The sequence below is a fragment of the Pinus tabuliformis genome, chromosome 3_1, assembly GCF_031772625.1.
Source record: "Pinus tabuliformis cultivar Carrire ecotype Pingquan chromosome 3_1, CPIR1, whole genome shotgun sequence".
NCBI lineage: Eukaryota > Viridiplantae > Streptophyta > Pinopsida > Pinales > Pinaceae > Pinus > Pinus tabuliformis.
Genome location: NC_142301.1, coordinates 857,343,038 through 857,367,742, shown reverse-complemented (window position 1 = coordinate 857,367,742; position 24,705 = coordinate 857,343,038). Strand labels below are relative to the sequence as shown.

General features: G+C 38.1%; 1 protein-coding gene across 1 annotated transcript; it reads right to left on the bottom strand.

Moving 5' to 3' along the window:
* Positions 1-8,187: 8,187 nt before the first annotated feature.
* On the bottom strand, positions 8,188-15,183 carry LOC149190274 (UDP-glycosyltransferase 92A1-like). The gene is made up of 2 exons (XM_089413384.1): positions 14,409-15,183; positions 8,188-9,029 (listed from the first exon to the last, which is right to left on the bottom strand). The coding sequence occupies exons 1-2, from the start codon at positions 15,147-15,149 to the stop codon at positions 8,208-8,210; spliced, it is 1,563 nt and encodes a 520-aa protein (XP_089269510.1). The 5' UTR covers positions 15,150-15,183; the 3' UTR covers positions 8,188-8,207.
* Between the last annotated feature and the right edge of the window lie 9,522 nt (positions 15,184-24,705).

Below are 24,705 nucleotides of genomic sequence, written 5' to 3'. Positions count from 1 at the left end.
CTTTTTCCTTGATCTTAGGCAAGCATGTCATAAGTCCTAATTAGTCTAGATCAATATAACAGATGCCCCTAGAGTTAATTTTCACATTTTATCTTAGAGCTCTAGCCTTCCCAAGGAGATCAAGGAGCCTTCAGTGGAGTTTGAGGTGCTTTTCTGGGTGAATTTTTCTTTTATCGTCTTTTATCGCTTTTTTTGTCACTTTTTGTCGTTTTTCTTCTATGAGTGTTTTTTTACTTATTTCTTTTCATGGTTGTTGGTGTTTTAACTTATATTAACTTGTACAAGTGTTGGTTCGGTTCGTCATTTTCCTTTTACAAGTGTTGCATCATCTTTATTTTTTTTCCCATTAGTGGTCATCATTTCAAAAACTCCCTATGCATGTTTACTTTTCCTTTTGCATGTTGATCTTCACTGATCTATCCTTCCTTAGTCAAATCTACACATCAACTTACACTATCACTCAGATTTGCCACTTTCCCATCCTCTTTCTGGGCAGATCTTCACTTCACTTAACCAGTAGTTGCCTTGTTTAGCTAGGCATTACGCAAGTCCAAGGCTCAATATTTAAGCTTGGCCTTTGAGACTGCACAATGCATAGTACCTGTCTAGCCCGACTACACATGGTGCATTTCCAGGGCTCAAGCCACACCCTTGGCCACTAAGACTATGTAATGTGTAGTATCTCCCTCAGCCTGCCCAGGTTGAGGTTGCGCATTACACAGTCACAAGCCTCAAGCTACTCCAATGGCTACTGAGACTACGTAATGCACAATTCTTGGAGCTAGTCAGTTCCCTCAGCTTAAGATTTGCAAATATTTCCCCTTCAGTCTTATGGTTACTTCCTTGATCTTACTTTGTGAGTCATTTTACTAAAGCTAATTCATGTTCACCATGAGTGCATCTTCCTCCTACAGGTATTGCAGTTGTTGATGAATTCTCTTCATCAACTACTGTCATCATGGCACCATAGATATCTTCTTTAAAGGACACCACAGAAAGAAAAATTGGTCAGGAAATTCATAGTACTCCAATGAGCTTGCCATTTTCCACAAATATTCAATTGTTCATAGAGAAAGAGTCAAACATCACATAACACAAAGTGAATGAGGCATTCTCAGCATGAAGCTTCAAAGCGGATCTTGAGGACCCAGAGGTGTATATCAATGTCGAAAAGGTAAGGTTACATAAGGTTGCATGCAGGTATCTGACTTTTCCATGTGTAGACGTTGTCAGCTTGATAATTTCTCAAATAGATTCCAATGCTATGACTCTTAACAGTGCCAAAAGATAAAGGCTTTCCTCTTTTCTGGCACCGGATTACCATCTCATGTATCATTTGTCGGATATGGAATCACTCATGGATACTTACTTCTATGAAACCACTAACTACTTGAGCACAAAGGAGGTTATCAAAGGTTGGGTTAAAGAGACAATAAAGTTCCGTCAAATACCCACCAACACTTGTAAGACTAAGTCTCTCAAGAAGGCTTATCAGTACTTTATAGTCCTATGTTGTAGGATCTATGGTTAGCAGAGTATTGATACCTTCCTCGAAGGGTGGGCATTCTTGTTGAACTAGATCGTGAATGAAGGAAAACCATTCAACTGGTCAGACTTGTTGGCTCAACAGCTAAAGATCCATGTAACTAATGCCCAGAATCTTACCAAGGGAAAGCAAGCCAGATTTTACATGTCTATCTACCTTTTGGATGCAATTTGTGCTCACAATTCATTTCCTGGCATGAATTGGACCTGGACACTAAGAGAGTTTTGTCGTGCATATTTATTACAAGCATCTTTCGAAGTGCAGTGACAAAGGAGTAATAGAAAAGATGATTGATCACTTCCTCATTTCGTTATACAAGTCGATCTTTGAGGATGATCCAACTTGCATGTCATGTGGGGAAATGGAAGCAGTGTCAGAAATAATAGATTAGTTTGCCTCACCGGATGACACTTTCCACAGAGTGTTCAGTGGACAGAAGTCGCCACATCTTTTGTCGAAGTATGCCACCAACAAATTACTCATAAATGAAGTTTTGTATCATCTTTCCACTTGGTTATCAATAGTTCTACACAGAGAGAAGAAAGCACCTTGGCCCACTCTTCCTATGCAGATCAGATTGTACAAAATCAACAATTTGAAAGTCGAAAATACCGAAGGCAAGGAGATAAAAAAAATTCACATTCGGTCGTTGGGACTTCAATCTGTATGATCCTAGGAATTTTTACAAAGACCATTTTGCAAGGATTCATTTTCAATGGCCAAGTGGGACCTTTCGCAAACCTGAGGAGGAAGAGATGAAGAATTGTTATAATGCCTCCAAGTCCTATGAACAATTCAGTTGCGTTGGAACATCACAAGTTACTTCGAAGAAGGAAGTCACTCCAGAGGAAGTACCAAGAGATAGGTGCAACCCAGTGTGTGAAAAGGGCAAGAGAAAAGTTGTGCACAATCGAGTGGAAGAGAAGAATCGTAAGATGAAAGCAGATCCAATCATCTTGAAAGCAGTCATAGTAGCATAGAAGAGGAGGAAGCAAAGGAAGCAGGAGGAAGAGAAGAAGAAGAAGGAAGAATAAGAGCAGAGGAGATTGGAAGACTAAAGGCAAAGCCAAGAAGAATAAGAAGAAGAAAAATAAAGGTGAAGAATAAAGGAAGAAGAAGCAATTCGATGAACAAGAGCATATCTGGCTACCAGAAGAGGAGAGAAAACAATTACATGACAAGGAGTTTGCTCAAGAAATTGAGAAGTTAATTCTGATTCAATACATGGAGGTGGAACCAGAGAATCTAAACCAAGATGTTGACCTGATGTCGAGCACTCAGCAAGTCACCATTCAGTCTCCCCCTCCTCTTGCAGCAAAGAAAGCTCTAAGCATGGAAACATAAATTGTTCCTCTTGATGAGGGTTCGATCATGGACACATACAATTTGACTTACAACGAGCTTCAAAAGAAGATTTTACAAGAAAGGAAGAAACATCTTTTGAACAATCTTTCATCTCCTGCTTTCATCAAAGGAAGGGTGATAGTGACAGACACTATAACGGATCCAAATGCCATTTTCGCAGCCAAATTGGTCTTTGTAGGTGCTATGAATTCAAAAACGGAGTATTTTATGACCGGGAAAAAACAATTCACAAAGAAATTACAGGTTGTGATGCAAGAAGTTGAACAACTTCAAGTAGAGGTCCAAAACACAACTCTCGTACAAGTATATCTGGAAGAACTTAAGAAGATCCAATCATCTTGAAAGCGGTCATAGTAGCATAGAAGAGGAGGAAGAAAAGGAAGCAGGAGGAAGAGAAGAAGAAGAAGGAAGAACAAGAGCAGAGGAGATTGGAAGAATAAAGGCAAAGACAAGAAGAAGAAGAAGAATAAAGGTGAAGAATAAAGGAAGAAGAAGCAAGTTGATGAACAAGAACAGAACTGGCTACCAGAAGAGGAGAGCAAAAAATTACATGACAAGGATCTTGCTCAAGAAATTGAGAAGTTAATTGTGATTCAATACATGGAGGTGGAACCAGAGAATATAAACCAAGATGTTGACTTGATGTCAAGCACTCAGTAGGTCACCATTCAGTCTCCCCCTCCTCTTGCAGGAAAGAAACCTCCAAGCAAGGAAACATAAATTGTTCCTCTTGATGAGGGTTCGGTCATGGACAGGTACAATTTGACTTACAACAAGCTTCAAAAGAAGATTTTACAAGAAAGGAAGAAACATTTTTTGACCAATCTTTCATCTCTTGCATTCATCAAAGGAAGGGTGATTGTGACAGAAACCAGAAGGAATTCAAATGCCATTGTTGCACCCAACTTGACCTTTGGAGGTGCTACGAATTCAAACACAGAGTATTTGATGGTCGAGAAAAAACAATTCACAAAGAAATTTCAGGTTGTTATGCAAGAAGTTGAACAACTTCAAGTAGAGGTCTAGAACAGAACACCCGTGCAAGTATATCTGGAAGAACTTAAGTAGATCCAATCATCTTGAAAGCGATCATAGTAGCATAGAAGAGGAGGAAGCAAAGGAAGCAAGAGGAAGAGAAAAAGAAGAAGCAAAGGATATTGGAAGAATAAAGGCAAAAACAAGAAGAAGAAGAAGAATAAAGAAAGAAGAAGCAAGTCGATGAACAAGAGCAGAACTGGCTGCCAGAAGAGGACAGCAAACAATTACATGACAAGGAGCTCGCTCAAGAAATTGAGAAGTTAATTGTGATTCAACACATGGAGGTGGAACCAGAGAATCTAAACCAAGATGTTGACCTGATGTCGAGCACTCAGCGAGTCACCATTCGGTCTCCCCCTCCTCTTGCAGTAAAGAAAGTTCCAAGTGAGGAAACATAAATTGTTCCTCTTGATGAGGGTTCGGCCATGGACACGTACAATTTGACTTACAACGAGCTTTAGAAGAGGATTTTACAAGAAAGGAAGAAACATTTTTCGAACAATCTTTCATCTCTTGCATTCATCAAAGGAAGGGTGATTGTGGCAGACACCAGAAGGAATCTAAATGCCATTGTTGCAACCAACTTGGCCTTTGCAGGTGCTACAAATTCAAACACGGAGTATTTGATGGCCGAGAAAAAATAATTCACAAAGAAATTACAGGTTGCAATGCAAGAAGTTGAACAACTTCGAGTAGAGGTCCAGAACACATCTCCCTATACTACTAGTGTAACCCCTTATTGTTATTAGTACAACCTCCTTATTATATTGTTGTGCCTATGTAGTCCCCATATTGTTATTATTGTGCCCCATAGAAGCCCACTATTGTTATTATTGTGCCTTTACATTATTATTGTTATGTCGGCTCTGATTATATTATGACCCCTGAGACTCCTATATATAGAAAGGAGGTCTTGTCATTTGTATCATCCAAGAATTGTTCATTTGTGTAATGTAAAGGAGGTTTCCCCCTCGAAGAGGCTTATTTCTAAGGCGTTGATCTATCTTTTTGTGAGCTGGTTTCATAACATTTGGTATCAAAGCTTTGGATTCTAGGGTTTCGCAGCTCCAAATAGGCCATCGTGGCATTTTCGCTATAATGTTTTTTCTGCAACGTTTCAGAAGCTAAAAAAAAAACCATTTGGCTTCTCTCTAGCATAGAGGGAATATCTTTCTTTGAAGGATTAGGTGTAGACTTCTTGTTCCACTATTGGGACTAGTGGTTCGTCAATGGCATATGTATGTTTGGAACTTTCACTTTAATAAAAGCTCAGAGCCGACACATTTTCATGCATATGTTGTGAAAATAGTAGGACTATTCTTGTTATGTTTGCAATATATGTTATTTCACTTACACTAATGTTTATGAAATATTTAGTTTGCATTAGTATGAATCTTGTTGAATGCATGATGTTGTTTATTTCCATCATGGTTAACTTGTGACCTATTTTGTCGGCTAACTCGTGATGTATTTTATGTTCATGTTCCTTTCAAGATGCATACTATTATATGCTTCTAAGGGGCTCACTCATTTTCTGCTCATGTGCTAGAACTTTCATACATCACACTTGACCCTCTGCAGAGTGACACACTTGTTCACCAAAATCATGAATACACCACTCTATGCATTATTACAGCGAAGGCACATCATTAAAACCCACTTCTTCGGGAACCAGGCCGTATTTCGAATGGAGCTTCTACTCCAAATGGTGAGAGGCCAAAATGGGACTTCATATCAGGGAGACCCCTTGAATGTTAATGGGTCCAACACTGTCAACATTAGGTGACAATTTTGCCCGAACAACTAATTTCTGGCTTGAATCCCCTGAGTATTTTTTTTCAAGAAATATGAAAATAGGAGTGTTTGAATCATTTTTTGGATGGTGGAAATGGATTCAGCACCATCCATAACCCCTAAGACACCCAAAATCCTAAAACTTGGGAGCTAACACGGATTTCAAAATCATGATGGAATTTCCATTGTTTTCCAGGAGAAAACATCGTCTCCCTAAACTACTCTTAATTGGGGGTTTCCCTTCTAGAATTCTCCGACAATAATTGAACTTGATATATGATTGACAACCTTTTACGATGCTTTATTATGGTCAACCATTTTGATCTTGGTTTACCATAATTAACGATGTTTTATTTTAGTTAGTTATATTTGACCATGCTTAGTGGAGATTGATTATTATTATTAAATGTATTATCCATAAAATAAATTATGAGATAAAATATTATAATACTAAAACATAATGCAGACTAAATTAAAAAGTAATAAAAATAATAAATCAATTCAATTATTTAGTTTATTATATTCTAAATTTAGTTCTATTAATAAAATAAAAATAAATAAAAACAATAAACAACTCTGGTACGTGGATGCAAGAGCCACCACCAAAAAAATATCTTACTCAAATCCTTACATTGCAAGGCCTATATAATTTTAGAACAAGATTCACTCTATTTATCCATTCTTCTAATAAACTAGACTTAACCAAACTAAGGTGAAATCTGCTCAAGTAAAAAAAATTCAACTCACTTAAAGTATAAAAAAAATTGATTTACCATTGTTCTCATAAATCCTAAAACAGAAAACTAGAGTTTACTTATGGAATAGGTTGAGTTCCTTAACCAAGAACAAATCTCATACTTGTGATTATAAAATTTCATATAAAATATAACATTATAATCTATGGACACATAGAGAGCCAGTAACTTTCTTGGTTTGAATCTTAATTGTAGATATGATATTTCACAAAGTCCTCGGAAAATAAAATTTTCATGATAATTAGTTAAAAAAAAAGGGTTGAAGATAGATTCTTCTCATACTTGTGATTATAAAATTTTATATAAAATAAAACATTATAATTTATGGACACATAGAGAGCCAGTAACTTTCTTGGTTTGAATCTTAATTGTAGATATGATATTTCACAAAGTCCTCGGAAAATAAAAATTTCATGATAATTAGTTAAAAAAAAAAGTTGAAGATAGATTCTTTACACACTGTTTAGTCTCAGAGACAACGTTAGATTCTTTACACACTGTTTAGTCTCAGAGACAACGTTAAAAGTCTATGTCAAATTAATATTTTTTTATTAATACTTTATTATGAAAAAATAATATTTTATACCCATCAACAAATAAATTATAATCTTACAATTGTGAAAATATACACTACAAGTGCATGAACGTTATACAATAAGTTTTGAATAAGACATGAAATGCAGTTTTGATTCAGCTTCGGCCTTTCAATTTGTAAACGGGTGAGGCTGGGTGGTAGGTCCACACGATGGGCAAGTCAAATATGACTTAGGGCAAGGAATACTTTTGTTGCAGCTTATCCTCAAACAAGCGACGACCCCATTTTACCACTATATTTTGATGACCCCATCTTACCACTATATTTTCAACATCTGGTTAAAACGGCAATAAAACAAACTCTAAACAAAGTCTTCATGAAGCCATTCATTAAATTTTGTTTTTTTAAAACAAAGGTGAGGGTGCCAAAACCATGTTTCACCAAATTTGCACATAGATAACTCCACTAGCATTTTAGGCGATCAAAACCACCTTTGATTGTGAGCCGTGATGTTTCACCAAATTCGCGCATGATGTTTCACCAAATAAACCTTTTCAATGCCCATTATCCAGCTGATGGTGAGTGCGCAGCAAATCGAATGACTATAATCTTATTATTCAATCACTGTGATGCAAATATGGAACCGGAGGAGGAAGATGGGGAGATACAAGGCAATTTTGATTAGAAAATTGAGAGATCAGAGAGATGGATAGCAAACAATAAATCATATTTGATATTTTTATTGATCCTTATACATATAAATATATAAGATATAAATTACTGATTTTGAGATATTTAGTTCATGATTTCAACTCATGCATTAGAATCAACAGTTTCTAGATTGACTCCTGGTAACTCTGTCATTTTTCTTCGGCCTCAGTGTTGAAGACATATGGTTGCTGGTGCGTGGGAAACCAAGAAAAGAGAATTTATGGATGGATAGTAAAGTTGGAATGACCATTTTTTTCTTCTCAAGATTGAAAAGGAAGCCTTCTACATAATAGATTGTTTGAAGGGTGTAATCGGGCCTACATTTTAAAGTTTGAACAGGGGACAGAATTATACCAGTTGCCACCAAAGGATCAGAATAAATAAGAAGAGAAGAGTAATGTCGGTGAATAAGAAGAGTAAACGTTCTTACCATGTCTTCCATAGTACACACAGATGAACAACTCTACCCTTGATATTCTACTTTAAACGTTCTTATCATGTCTTCCATAGCACACACAGATGACCCTTTCTTTCCTCCGTCTTCATCTTCACTCACTGCTTTCATGGCCGCTTCTCTTATCTCCCTGGCTCTCTGTCTTAGTCGATTTCCCTTCTCTTCCGTCATCAACATTCTTACACTTCTCTCCACCATCTCGCGTTTGAGCTGTCCCTCTTTTCCCCTCCACATCTCGATGCACGCGCCCACCTCCTCCTCCAACATTTTCGAATTCGCGAACTGGTCGCCTGCCATGGGCCATCCCATGATAGGCACCCCTTGGCTTAGGCTTTCCAGTGTCGAATTCCATCCACAGTGACTAAGGAACCCTCCGGTAGAAGGATGGGACAGGATCAGCAGCTGAGGCGCCCACTTTTTGATAAGCAATCCTCGCTTCTTTTCCTTTACTCGCTCTTCGAATCCCTCTGGTAAAAACTCCGCCGAGAACTCTGAAGTAAATGGGACCTCCAGCGGTGGCCTGACTACCCAAATGAAAGGCTGTTGGCTCGATTCCAGCCCCAGAGCCAGCTCCTTCATGTGTGACAACGATATCGAATTTTGGCTTCCAAAGGAAACATAGAGCACAGAGGAGGGTGCCTGGGAATCAAGCCACAGCAAAGATGCCCTTGCATATTCTGCCTCTGCTTGCTTGTCCCGAAGTAGAAAATCCGAATCGACCGTTGTATTTGAAGAAGAGAAAGAGAGAAATGAAGAGGGTAGGATCGGTCCGACCGCCCAAACCGGCCGGCCAGTGGACTTTCTCATGTGTTGGAGACTGCTATGCTCCAGCTCTGTTGACACCTAATCCGAAACGGATGAGGTGAAGCTGGACAGTCATCTAGAAGATGAACTGATCCATTTTTTTGTATATATAAATAATAGTTGTCTAATGAGAAATATTATCAGTTGTTTTCTTGCGCTCATTAATTTCTGAGCTAACCTGGCCTGACATGGTATCAGAGCACAGGTCCCAGAAATAGCTCCGGCCTCTGCCAGGTTTCTGCTGCCTCATGAAACCTACCTCTGCTCCCTGGCGCACCAGCGCTGCATACCCTCTCTGCTCTTCTGACATCTCTGCTCTCCTGACATGGTCCATTCACGTTCCTCTGTCAACAATCGCTCATTTATTTCTGCGCATTTTTTCTTATAAACGTTCATGGTCCAGGGTTTGCCTCGCGGGCGTTCATGGCTGCCGTAGATGGCAAGAAGGAGATGCTGGTGTTTGCAGAGAGCCGTGATCGTTGATATGGCCGTGGAGAGCCACCCTATAACACTGTAAATGCTGTATCGATTCCCCCAAGACGCAGCCCATATTTCCAAATATATTCATTCTGGCAACTGAGTTTTTTTGACTGCGTTTTTATTACTGCAACTGCGTTGATGTATTATAGAGTGCGTTGTATTGATGTATGGAAGACTGCGTTAATACATTTCCTTTTGAAATATGACTAAAGCCTGAAGCGGATTAGTACATGAAGATTGCGTTGATGCATTTCTTTTAATGCATTTCTTTTTGAAGCCTGAAGCTTGCTGCCTGACAGAAACGTTGAAGCGTGAAGCGGATTAGTACATGAAGATTGCGATAAAGACTGCGTTGATGCATTTCTTTTAATGCATTTCTTTTGAAACCTGAAGCTTGTTGCCTGACAGAAACGTTGAAGCGTGAAGCGGATTAGTACATGAAGATTGCGTTAAAGACTGTGTTGATGCATTTCTTTTAATGCATTTCTTTTGAAACCTGAAGCTTGCTGCCTGACAGAAACGTTGAAGCCTGAAGCGGATTAAACACTGCCTATAGTATCAAAGCTGGCTCACGACCCGGAATGCTGTGATCTGAGAATGAATTTCCAAGCCGACTGCGTTTTTTGTGACTGTGTTTTTTATTGAAGACTGTAAACTGTGGTAAGAACAGTGGTATCGTTGTTTATTATAAAGAACTGTGGTGTCTCGGTACTCTTTGTAACCAGTTCGTTGACTTGACCTCTCATATGTCATTGGAAATCTTTTTGCTGTGTATAACGTAGTCAGTATAGACAGTGCTTCATGGTCCATACTACCCAAAAGAGATGCTTTACCAACATCTGTAGGGATTGGGCCTTGCGAAGATGCCACATCAGGAAGATCAGCACTTAAAGTACCACTGCGCATACCAATTTTATATACATTAGCACCGAGCGAAGGGCGCACAGGAATCTGACTTTAGTGCATTTAAAATGTTGATGTAATATGTAATATTTTATGGGCATTTACTACATTTTGAAGTCATACTTAATATTTGTAATGCTGGATGCTTTTGGAGGGATTTAAAGAAATAAATTTGGAGAAATATGTTGCAGCTTGAAGTATTGAGGCATTTATTGGAAGAGATTTGAAATTTTTAAGAATGCCCTTTTGAGTACAGTTTCACTGTATATCAGTAAAATATTTTTTTTTTAGCAGAAGTTCTTTTTAGCAAAATTATTTTTCTATCAGCAAAAATAATTTTTGTTACAGTATGCATTCAAAAGAAAGAGAAAGATATTTCAGAGGCAGGGGGGGCAGACACAAACAAAAAGGATCTCATGATGCTTCTACATGCAAGCTACCATGGGAAAAGATTGAGCAGAGAAGAAATCAGCAGAAAGGTAAAACTGATGACTCACAGAAAGGTAAAACACCTGAATCCGCTCACTATATAGAGGCACAATGTAACATTGGAGTAAATGAAGATTTGTTTAATGCTTCTCTTACTTCTTCGAAAAATGACTGGTTGCTTGATTCAGGAGCAACCTGTCATATGACTCATATGAAAGATTTTTTTGAAGATTTCACTGATAATGTTGATGGAGCAGTATACTTTGCAGATCAGTCAAAAATCAAGCCATCAGGGCTTGGCACAGTCAGGCTTAAACTGCCTGGTCTTCCAGACTTTCTTCTGGATCATGTTCTATATCTCCCACAACTCAAGAGAAACTTGTTGTCCCTGGTCCACATCCGCCAGCAAGGTCACTCCATTCATATGTTTGATGGAAAGCTTGAGGTAAGAAAGGCATCTGACCATTCACTTGTCATGAGGGGTATAGAAGAAGAAAGACTTCTTAAACTGCAAGGAACCTCTGCTCATGCACAACATTTTTCATATATTTCTCATCATGATGAAGGTACACTTCCATCAAGTTTATTATGGCATGCTAGATTTGGACATCTAAACTATGATAGTCTCCGCTTGTTGAAGAAAAATGGTGTTGCTGGTTTGCCTACAATTCCTAGAAAACATAAACAATGTGATGCTTGCATTCTAGGAAAGCATAGCAAACAGTCTTTTCATGATTCACATTCAAGAGCACATAGGAAGCTTGAACTTATTCATTCAGATTTATGTGGTCCAATGCCTGTTCCTTCTGCAAATGGAAATAAGTATATCATGACATTTATTGATGATTACACCAGAATGTGTTGGGTTTATTTATTGAAGAACAAATCTGATGCTTTTCAAACATTCAAGAATTTTCATAAGTGGATTGAAAATGATGCACAATCTCATATTGGGTCTATTCGCACTGATAATGGAAAAGAATATACATCAAATGAATTTGAACACTATCTTTGCCAACATGGGATTAAACATCAAACAACTGTGCCTTATAATCCTCAACAGAATGGTGTAGCTGAAAGAATGAACAGAACAATTTTGAATATGGTACGATCCATGCTTTTCCTCAAAAATGTAAAGACAATGTTTTGGGCTGATGCTGTTCTATGTGCTGCATATATAAAGAATAGATGTCCATCTAGTGCTATAAGAAACAAGACTCCTTATGAATTGTGGTATGGACATGTTCCTTCGGTAAAACATCTCAGGATATTTGGTTCCACCTGTTATGCTTTAATACCAAAGGTACATAGAAACAAACTTGGTGCTAGAAGTCGTAAGTGTATCTTCCTGGGGTATTCAAACACATCTAAAGCATACCGCCTTTATGATGAAGTAAATAAAAAGTTTGTTTTATCTAGAGATGTCATTTTTCTTGAATCATCCAAATCTGACAGTGTTGTTGAGCGGCAACTTGATCGCTTGGATAGATTCACAAAACCAAAATCATTTCAAGAGTTTGATAATCAGATTCCACATCTTGAAGGGGGGATTCCTATACTAGATCAACATGTGGAATCTTCTTCTGAAGAACAATCTCCCCTGCATGACACTCCAACAACAGATGATGCTTTAAGTGATGTAATTGATAGAATTGGGAGACTCAATCTTGATTCAGACCCAACTCAATCAACAGAACAGCCTGGACCATCTCAGAAAGGTCCTCCAAAGTGGCTGACAAAGACACTTGAAATTGTTCATCTTGATGAAATTGGAAAAACAGGAACCAGAAATTCAAACCGACAAGATGGAGGTGATGTAGATAACTCTAATTCACCTGTTGATATGGATGTTACTTATGATTGTGAATTGAACTTGTCTACAGATTTTGAACCAACTTCCTTCAAAGAAGCTGCTTCTCATGATGAATGGAAAGAAGCGATGCAGAAGGAGTATGATGCCCTCATAAAGAATGGCACTTGGAAGCTGGTTGATCCTCCATTTGGAACCAAACCAATTGGCTGCAAGTGGGTCTACAAGAACAAGTACAAAGCTGATGGCTCACTTGACAAGCACAAAGCTAGGCTTGTGGCAAAAGGTTTTGCACAGAAGGAAGGGGTCGATTATGAGGAAACTTTTGCTCCCACAGCAAAATGGGCCACCATCCGGACACTCTTTGCACTAGCTGCTTAGAACGGTTGGAAAGTCCATCAAATGGATGTAAAAATTGCATTCTTGAATGGAGATCTAATAGAGAATGTTTTTATGTCCCAACCTGAAGGATTTGCTGTGAAAGGACATGAACACAAAGTATGCAAACTTGTGAAGTCCTTGTATGGCCTCAAACAAGCACCACGAGCCTGGTATGAAAAACTAACTGAGCATCTTCTGAAACTCAACTTCAAACATTTTGATCTTGATGATGCAACTTTATTTATCAAGAAAGTTGGCAAAACAGTTGTATATCTTGTGGTATATGTAGATGATCTTTTAATGACAGGGAACAATGAAAGTTATATTGCATCCATAAAGAAAGAATTAGGAAAATTTTTTGAAATGACTGATTTGGGCTATGTTCATTACTATCTTGGCATTGAAGTAACCCAATATCCAAAGTCCATATTTCTTTCTCAAAAGAAATACATTGGAGATTTGTTAAACAGATTTGGCATGACAGAGTGCAATCCCCTTTCTACTCCAATGGAACAAAACTTGAAGCTCACATCTATTGAAGGAAAAGAATTTGAGGATGCAACAAAGTATAGACAGCTTGTAGGAAGTCTCATCTACCTCACTAATACCAGACCAGACATTTCATTTGCTGTTGGAATCCTCTCAAGGTTTATGCAAAAGCCTTGTGAAGGACATTGGTCTGCTGCAAAAAGAGTTCTAAGGTACTTGAAGGGAACTCAAGACCTTGGAATCAAGTATACACAGGTGGACGACTTCAACTTGATTGGATACTCTGATTCAGACTTCGATGGAGACAGAGAAACTGGGGTATCTACTTCAGGATATGCTATGAGTCTTGGATCAGGAGCTGTCTCCTGGAGATCACGCAAACAATCAGTACCAGCAGATTCCACAACAGAAGCAGAATATGTGGCAGCAGCTGAAGCAACGAAAGAAATTGTGTGGCTCAGGAAAATTCTTGAAGATTTGCAAGTAAAACAAATACAATCTACTCCACTCATGATTGATAACACCTCTGCAATAAAGTTGGCCAAGAACCCAAAGTTCCATGATCGTACTAAGCACATCAATACTAAATATCATCTGATCCGACATCATGTTGAGGCCAAAACAATCCATCTCCGTCATTGTTCCACAAACGAGCAAATTGCAGACATCTTCACCAAAGCGCTTGGAAGAGAAAAGCTTGAAAGATTCAGAACGATGCTTGGACTCACCAACATCCCTTCAGATTAAGGGGGGGAATGTTGACACCTAATCCGAAATGGATGAGGTGAAGCTGGACAGTCATCTAGAAGATGAACTGATCCATTTTTTTGTATATATAAATAATAGTTGTCTAATGAGAAATATTATCAGTTGTTTTCTTGCGCTCATTAATTTCTGAGCTAACCTGGGCTGACAAGCTCTTCAAACGTATTACAGATTGACCCCCAACTAAGCACGTTGCGAGATATTTGGTGATTAATGAACAAGATCCGGGCAGCGGATACTGTGTCGCCCCCGTTTAGATATGGAGGGAGCTGAGATCGATCCATTGTCACATGCGGCATGTCGGGCAGAACAAACTCGATGGCGTCGGTCTTGGTGTGAGGTAAGTAAGTGCAGAGAGAATAATAAACGGAGGTGCTATAAGCCCCACCAGTGCAGAACTGGATCCTGGGTATTCCCAACCTGTTCCCTACGTCTAGCGTCCATCCAAATAACACGTCGCTGATGATGCACAGAGGCAGGCGCCCGCCCTCTTCTTGAATGATATGGCGAATGAGGCGCTCGAAATGGGGTTCCAGCTGCTCTGAGGCCTCCAAGAAACGGAGGTAAAGATGTTTAGGGACGGAGTCCGTGTTTTCGGTGTGAGGAGGAAGACCGTGAGCGTCGCTGGAGAAGGGCAGCTCCGCCAGGCGGATATCCAGAGCGGGGCTAGCGGATTCGATCTTGGGTCGCAGGCTTCGGATGTTGAGAGGCGTATTGGCTATGGTGATGGCAAATCCGGTTCGTTTGGCAAGCAGCTTGGCGAGCTCTAGGAAGGGGATAATGTGGCCCTGAGCCATGAAGGGGAGCATCACCACATGGTGCTTGGCCTTTGTGGTGGTGATAGTGCTCAAATTCTCAGCGAGGAAGGGGAAGCGGGTGGGAGAATCCATTGCGGGTAGAAGATTTAGGTAGCGAAATGGCCCGAGAACCCGTGGATGTGCACGGTGGAAAGCTTGCACCTCCTGCTCAATTATCACATTTCACAAAAGGAAAGGCGTGCGAAGAAAGAAATTGAAGTTGAGCGAGGTTTGGAGGTTTATGGAGGTGCGAAGAAAGAATGATTAACTATGATAGTCTCTCCTGATCCGTTCGAGATGGAGGTGCTATGCTCAAAACTGTGGGGATCGATGTGAATATGGGTCACCTAAATAACCCAACATCCCAAGCCTTTTTATCTTCAGCACAACAATAGAGACTTTTGGTGTTGGAATCTCGTAAAAGGCACACATTGCATATATAAGAGCATGAGTGGTGACTGAAAAGTCACGTGATATGGATTGTGAGTGGGGATAAAAATACTATATTTTAACAAAAATATACATCTTTCCTAAGGAAAACTAACACCATTTGGGTGGTTCTAAATGGATTGGGTGTAAAAGCTTCAAAGATACGGGATATTAACATGATGGAAATCAAATACATTGGGGATTTCTTTAAGGTTAAGGATGGTGTCGATTTTGATAATCAATTAACATATTTTGGTCCCTGCCCTCTCGGATGTTCTCTAAGGAGGATGACTAGGTTGTTGGGGGGCCTATTTCATTGGAGGAGATTTTCTTAGTGCTCAAATCCTTTTATAGTGACAAATGTCTCGATCCGATGGGTGGACTGTTGAGATATTTACACATTTCCACGAGATCATGGGAGCTAACTTGTTAAATATGGTGGAGGAATCTCGACATATCCAGAAAGTTTCAGGTTTAGTTAACGTGACTTTCATTGTGTTGATTCCTAAATCTTCCAATCCTAAGACTTTCTATGATTACAGGGCCATAGCACTTCGTAACATTATTTACAAATTGATCTCAAAGATCTTTGCAAATCACATGAAGGTGCACCTCTCGTCTAATATTTTCGCTTGACAATTTAGTTTCTTAAAGAATCAACATATTCAGGATGTGGTGGACATCACTTAGGAAGCATTACACTATGTGAAAACTTGTAGGAAAGACACCATCATATTAAAGTTGAATCTTCATCGTGCATATGATTTCGTGGATTGGATGTTCCTGGGGTTGATTTTGCATAAGATAGGACTCTCTATAGGGATCGATGAATGTATAATGGCATGTGTATCTTCATTTATCTATCAATCTTAATAAATGGTGTTCCATCCAGTTTCTTTTGGGCCTTTAGGGACCTTAAACACGGACGTTCGCTATCCTCATTGTTGTTTTTATTGGTCATAGATGGTCTTAGTAGGCGGATCATGGAGGAAAAATCTTAGGGAGAATTTACAAGGCTATAACTCACTAGACATGTATCTATCACACACCTTATGTTTGTTGATGATGTTCTACTTTTTGGACAGGTTTCCATAAATCAATGGTTACTTCTTCAACACATCATTTTGGCTTTTGAAGATGCCTCTAGATTATACATTAACAAAACAAAGTCCATTCTTATATATGCTTCATCCGAGTTGGACCATATCTCAGATATTTCATACATCTTTGGAGTTTCTTCCTCTCCAATAGAGGTTGAGTTATCATATTTGGGATTCAGTATGAAACTAAATAGATATATCTTAGCGGATTGGCAGTGGATCATTGATAAATTTGTGTGTAGATATATAATTGGTCTCACAGATGGTTGTCCCTCGACAGTAGATTAATCCTAGCCTAATTGGTCTTGCAGAATATATTGGTGTATCAGATGCACTTATATAGGCTCTCTAGAGACTCAAATCATCAAGAGAATAAATTTAACCATTTTCCAAATTCATATGGTCTAGCACAAAGGACAACTAAAAAATCCATTTGGTCAGCATGGATGTTATTATAAACAGGAAGGAGTTTGGTGGTTAGGGATTAAAAAACATAGAACATTTCAGTTGGGCATTCGTATCAAAGAGCTTATGGTGCACCATTTCCGGAACATGCATCAGGGATGAGATAATAAAGGGTAAATATTTAAAGAACCTGGAATAACAGGAATGGATTAGGCATGGGACGTTCTGCTCTAAATATGGATCACACCTCTGGAGGGGCTTTATGACGATTAGGTGATGAATTCTAGGAAATATCCATTGGTATATTAGTTCGAGAATATAAAAGGGGATTGGTATTGATCCCATATATGGTTTCATGGGCGAACATACTCTACCTGATGAGATCATCAAGCCACTTCATGACATAGGTATTTTCAACATTTTCCATACAGAAAAGGGGTGGGATCCACTACTGCTATACCCTACTTGGAAGGATGCAGAGGACTTGGGTATAATAAATGGGTTCTCTGACAAATGGAACAGGTATATATAAAAATTTTCCATAGTGGTTATTTCTTTAAGCCATAACTTAGATCATCTTTGTTGGAATGGTGGTTTATCTCTGAAACATATTTTAGTTAGAGGTATATATGATTTAATTTCTCCCTCACTTAGCAGACAGGAAGAAAAATGTTGGTTTTAGATGTTCCGGACTTGGCATATGCCAAACAAGAGTAAATTGTTTGGCTAGCTTGTATGGAGGAATCAAGTCTTAACTTGGGACAATCTTTGGAGATATGGGTTCCAGGGCCCTGGTACATGAAATTTATGCCATGGATCTATTAATAACATTATGTATTTATTCATTCTATGTCCTTATTCTATTGCTACCTGGATAAGATTGTTACAAACTCTATGGATTAATGCAAGTTAGTGCTACTCGTCTATTGAGGAATGCTTCAAATATTGGTACAATCTGGGAGGGCAAACATATCCCTTCCATTCAAAATATGTCAAGGTATTTGGCGGGGCGAAAATTGCTTTATCTTTGAATAAATCCCTTTCGACATTGGTCGTACGGTTTCCAACATATGTGCCTTATCTTGGTATATCACCAGGGGCCTGGACAAAATATTACATAGAAGGTACATGACATGAATCCATCGATTGCCTTCCTGATTGGGCAATTTGATGGGGCTACACAAAACTCAATTCGTGGATGTGGTGCTCATATGGCTATTAATTGGATTATTTCTTCCAATCTTTCTAGATTGGAGGTGTTGGGACAAACAATAGGGAAAATATTATTACACTATGGGGTATGTTTTATTGTGCTAGATGGTTAAATCTTGACAAGGTTCATATATTTGAAGACTCGAAGGTGACTATTGAATGGATCAATAAGGGTACAAATTTTATTAGGTCCCTATAATACTAGTGTAGCCCCCTTATTGCTATTGTTATGCCCATGTAGCCCCCATATTGTTATTATTGTGCCCCATAGAAGCCCACTATTGTTATTGTTGTGCTCTTACATTATTATTGTTATGTAGGCTCTGAATATATTGTGACCCCTTACACTCTTATATATAGAAAGGAGGTTTCAACATTTGAATCATCCAAGAATTGTTCATTTATGTAATGTAAAGGAGGTTTCCCCCTCGAAGAGTATAATTTTTAAGTCGTTGATCAATCTATTCGTGAGCTGGTTGCATAACATTTGGTATCAGACCTTTGGATTCTAAGGTTTCGCTTCTTCAAATGGGCATCTTGTAATTTTCACTATAACGTTTTTTCTACGAGGCTTCAAAATTTGAAATTTTTACCACGTGGAGTTGGAATCTCATAGAACTTCGTGTAAAAATTTCAACTCTTAGTTCACTATATTTTCGGAGATAGGTTCTTAAGAAGTTATGGTTTTCACAGGTTCCATAATTCTGTCTCAAACAAGTGAGCTAGGGAAAATCGTCATAAATTTGGTTTCAGACATTAGATTTAAATTACATACAAAGTGGTTCAAATTGTATGGACTATATCTTTTTTTGTAATAATTTCAGCGCCGAAGGTTGAAACAGTGACACGTGGCATCCCATACAACTTCGCTCTATTAAACCAATCCATAATGAGGTCATCATGGGATATTTGGTATAACTCTTTCTTGAAGAATCCAATCTCAATCAGACTTGTGGGATTGGAAATAGGACTCAGAGAGCTACCACAGGAAGAAATTTTAGAATTCAGAGATCCAAAATTATAGAGTTATAATCATTTCAAGATCGAGCTCCTAAAAAGCAAGAAAAAGGTGTGTATTTTTTAAATTTTGCATAAATTTTGTTTGAAAAATCAATTTGAAGTGATTCAAAGGGAATAATGAAGCATATATATATATCATTGTTTGATTTCAAAATTCATCGAAACAAAAAAATGGACACATCTATTAAGAAAATATAAATCTCTTCTACGACACATGAAGAAGAGGAATAAATGCAGCATGGTATATCAAAATTGCAAGATCAAGTGAAAAAAATCTCTCTCACAAAGAGTAACCAAAAATGAAATGGAAGCTAAGATGGATGATTTCAAGAATATTTTAAAATCATACATGGAAGGTTTGAAGGATGGCATGAAAGCTAATATGGATGGTATAGAAGAAAAAATGAAAGGCAACATGGAATATTTGAAAAATGGTTTAAAAGCAGACATGGAAGGTTTGAAGGAAGGTTTGACAAAGTTGCTACAAGAAATGCTTCCTAATTGAGAAAAGGTATTAGATGGAACTCATGACGAGAAAAAAATAAATGTTAATCATGATTGCATAGACTCCAACGTTGGATTGAATACCCACCATATTCGAAAGATCGATATGAGGAAGTTTTATGGAAAGGATCCGATAACATGGATAATACAAATTGAGCAATATTTTGATCTCCATAATGTGCAACACACACAAAAGGTACGCATTATAACTTTATATTTAGAACCCAAGCAGTTTGTATGGTATCAATGGCTTTATTCTTGTAAACCACTTGTCACTTAGTCAATTTTTACGGACGAAATGATAGCACATTATGAGGATACAAATAGAAACACCTTCTTTAGCCAATTGATAAATCTCAAACGAAAGGGTTCAATTTCGGAGCACATTGAGGACTTCCAATTATTGAATATAAGAGTATATGATATTCCAGAGGAGCATATGATTGATGACTTCATAGGGACTTTAAAGGATAACATCCAACATGAGGTTCGCCTTTGGGAACCTAATTCATTGGACAAGGCATTCAGGTTGGAAATAAAAATTTAAAGAAAAATTATGGCAACAAGAAAGCCTACCACTCACACCTATAAAGATGGAAGTGTTATTTTTCCTACCCTTGCACAACCTACAAGGTTGACACCACAACAATTGGAAGAAAAAAGAGAAAACAGGTTTTGCAACAGTTGTGATAGAAAATGCACTAAAGGTCATAAGTGTGCTGACAAGAAATTATTTTACATAGAATGTGAAGAGGAGGAGGAAAAGGAACAATAAACTTCAAAAGAAGAGTATATACACTAGGAACCAACCCTAGAGAAAGAAGAAATAAGTTAGACCGTATCTTGTAATGCATTTGCAGGAATTACCATTCCTCAAACTCTCGAGATAGAAGGAAATATCAAGAAGAAAAAGTTAACAATGTTGATTGAGTTGGGTAGTACCCACAATTTTATTCATTGTAAGATAACCAAGGAATTAAGTTTATTCTTATACCCAGCACTAGATTTTCAAGTGATGGTTGCAAATGGAGGAACTATAAATTTCTCTGGAAAGTACCATAATATCAAGCTAACCATGGAGGAATATGTATTGAACAGTCTAATGCTTTCTTTTCCAATGGGTGGTGTTGAGTTTGTACTACGAGTCAAATGGTTACAATCTTTGGGTACGATAACTTTTAATTTTCAAGAACTTTTATTGAAATTTTTTTGGGAAGGAAAGGAAGTTGAATTAAGGGGTATCACGGGGAAACCATGAAAGATAATTATCTCTAATAGCATGACAAAGCTTCTAAAGAAATAACAACGAGGCGTAATTGCACAATTATGCTCACTAGAGTTTCAAACATCGAAATAGTCTATTTCTCCATATCTCCAAAATTCCTTGGACAACCATTCCAAGTTATTTAAGACTCCCAAAGGCCTCCCACCTATTCATGATCATGATCATTCTATTCATTTCATTCCAGGAAGTGTTACTCCAAACATCAGGCCTTACAAATATCCCTATGCCCAAAAGAGCGAAATTGAACGTATGATTGCAGAAATGCTAGAGGCCAGTATAATTCAACCTAGTTAAAGTTATTTTTCGCTCCACTGGTATTGGTGAACAAGAATGATGGATCATGGCACATGTGTCCATATTATAGGGAGCTCAACAAGCTCACTATTAAAGATAAATTTCCCACCTGTCGTTGATGAATTATTGGATGAATTACATGGAGAAATTTACTTCACCAAGTTGGAGCTTTGTTCAGGATATCATCAAATTAGAATGAAGACTGAATACATTCCAAAAACAACATTTAGAACTCATGAAGGTCATGTTATACAATATTTTGTCACACCCCCAATCTCGTATCCTGAAGTGTCGCACTTTTTTTTGTCAATGTTGTAAAGTGATGAATGTCTTCGCAAATAATGTTTTCACCATGAGACATGTTTGGAACATCCCTAAAGAAAAGGAAGAGGACTTGCCTTGAGAGAATTCTGAAGAGTTTGTCAAAAACCTTGTATTGCAAGACCAACACTACTTTTATTAGGAAAATACGTGTTGGTAACCTCTGTAATAACACATGACTAGTGTTGCCAACACTATTTTTATTAGTAAAATCCACACTGGTCCTATTCAAGAATTTTTTCCCAAAATGGAGGAGAAGCTTCTCTTACTAGAACGCTTGAGAACAACGATGTGGTTTCAGGTAGATGAAGATTTGAACGAGACCTTATATCCTCTTTCCATGGTTCTCTCCCTTGATGTGGAAGTCCTCACTCTTTTCATGGATCCTCAACTCCCTCTCCTTCTCTATAAATGAATTTCCCACCATCCACTAATAGTTGGTTGTTGGTGGGTTGGTTTCCATTCTAGTGTTGAATTGTGCCCAAATTCTGCCCATTTTCAAAGGAGAAAAGGTGTTAGAAGGCTTTAATAAGCCCATGTGATCATAATTCTAGCTCTAATGACTATCATTCAACTTACCATTTTCCCATTAGCACATTTGATGAAAGTTTTCCTATATCCTTTGATCCTTATAGTTTAAAATCTCACTATTTAGGTACTTGTCAAGCAGTTGAGGCACTTCCACCTTTGTTAATGGTTATGTCAGGTCCTCACAAGATTCTCATCTTGATATCGTGCCTTTAAATGAAAATTCATCTCTTCAAGTATTTCAAGGTTTTCAGAGGATTGTTTTGAATGTCACAATCCAATCTATGATTACCTGGAAGCATACTAACAAGCCCTTTTGCTAAGAAAAAGTTTCAGTCTTTTCTCATGCTCGCTAAGAAGAATGGCACAGATGAAGGTTCATTCACAAGAAGCTTTCGAGGTTTGTCTGTTTGTAATTTTCACCAAAAATGTAAAATCACAAGTTAGGCATAAGTAGTGATTGTGACACATCTTTCTAGTGACAGGCAAGACATTCTATTTGTTGTGCAATTTATTCAATCTCTTATCTCTTCTGTTGCACGTTGTTGTATATCAGTTTTAATTGGTCACATCTTTGTGATTCCAGGTCGAGAACAACTGTGGTGGATTCACTAGAATTTTTATTACACTTGACCCTAACCTTCTAGTTGGTTAGGTTAGCAGTAGGTCTGCTTGCATATTATTCTTCCCTTGCACACTCATTTTGCACTCGCTCTCTGTACATTTCTTGTGTTTTGTTACTCTTGTCTTGCATCTTATTTTCAATTAGCCTCCATTTTCTTTTTCCTTTATATTTTTTTTCCTTGATTAATAAGACTTTTCATGAAGGATGTTCCCTTCGGCTCGAAAGACAATGTGGAAACATAGAAAAGGTCTTGCGACATTGCCACATTTGGCCAACATTTAGTCCTTCTTATTTGTCTTGGTTCATACCTTTTGGTCGATGTTGTTTTGATGGAAAATATGATCCTTGAATAAGGCGAGCTGTGTGTGAAACCATGACACCTTATCTTTTTTAGGATCCTCGTTTCTATACTCAATTTTTTGTTTCAATGTTTTCCACACTGATCCAATCAAGTAGAGAAGGACAAGGGCGAAATCTAAAGGAGAAAACCAATATCATAGGTTTTATATATGCTTCTATGAAGGAATAATCTCTTCTAATCTCAATAATTCGGGATCCCTCTTTCGACCAATGAAATGAATAAGTGTCGATGTGCAATCCGATGTAAAATAAATAAATAAAGGGTGAAAAGCGAGAAAGGCTTCCTACGCAGGGAGGTGAAGCAAGCAACTCTGCCGAGGTACTATCCAAGCTCGCTAGAAATGAAGCAATGTTTGTGTTCCTTTTTGACTCCGTCGGGGCATTATCTAAGTCTACTGGTAGTGGAGCCACACTAGAAATGAAATACTATACTATGAATATCCTCAGCTCGCAAATAACATTACCCTTCTCCTAAACTGAAACATTACGATATCACTAGCCTTATGAATGTGTTCAACCGAGAAGGAGTTGTAAGGGACTATATATGTAATCGGGTTAAGTAGGGAACTAGAGTAATATACATGGAGAATTCATACTTCCAGAGAAACTAGACCTTGCACAAAATATTTGACTAGGCAAGAGAAGCTCGAGTTCTACCAGTGTGTCACCAAGTGTTTTCGTTGCGACAAGCACCCTCCAAAATGTTTCCCACACTTGAATTGTGAAGCCTAGTATGGATCTTGTGATCGATTGTTCTATAGCCAGTTCTTGTTCGGTTGATGCTTTCTTAAGTCTTTGATCTCCCTTCTTGGATTGTAAGTGTCGAAGCCACCTGCTCACACATGCATAGTCTATAATAAGTTCATGAGCACATTATTTTATGCAAGCTTGAAAAAGCATAACACAATACATTGAGATAGTGTCTGTGTGATGATCAACCTAGGTCGAGAGTCAATGCATGATTTCATTGACAGTCTCTCACTTTTGGTTGTGATTGTACTTCTATTTTGGTGAGTTTTGCAAACTATCGCTTTTGCACACCTTCGCTTTCACGAGTGTCGTTTTACATGTTTTCAACTATCATTTTCGCTTGATTTCACCTTAATTACTATCTTTTTCATGTTATCTTGGCCCTATCATGTGTTTCTTTCACCGTTGTTCACATATTGCAGGTGTCGTTCACACTTTCCTTTTCATATCGCAAGTGTCGTATTTTGGCATGGGAAGTGTCTCTTATCATAATAAGTGGAGTTTTGGCTTCTTTCAAGGGGAAAATTTTGTGTTTATGAGTCCTACAAGTCATGTAGGCATGTTTTACACTCATTCCCAAAGTTTCATGCACTTTCGCACAAGTTTCGTCACTGTCATCGCAAAGTGTATATTTAGTGTCGCACTTGGGCAAAGTCATTGCAATTTCGTCACATTAAGGGAAGTAAATTGTTCATGTCTTTTGAGTTATCGATGTTGCATCATAAATTTTTCTAAGTGTGTGGTCATACTTAAGTTTCATCACTGTTCACTTTGATCTCACTGATCCCGCACTTAGCCAAGTCCTAAAAACAGGCT

Excerpts from the sequence above, each read along its gene's own strand:
- LOC149190274 (XM_089413384.1), bottom strand. The coding sequence starts at position 15,149 with ATGGATTCTCCCACCCGCTTCCCCTTCCTCGCTGAGAATTTGAGCACT. Across the intron at positions 9,030-14,408 it reads GTAATACGTTTGAAGAGCTT|CTGGAGCATAGCAGTCTCCA; the intron begins GTCAGCCCAGGT and ends GTGTCAACAGAG.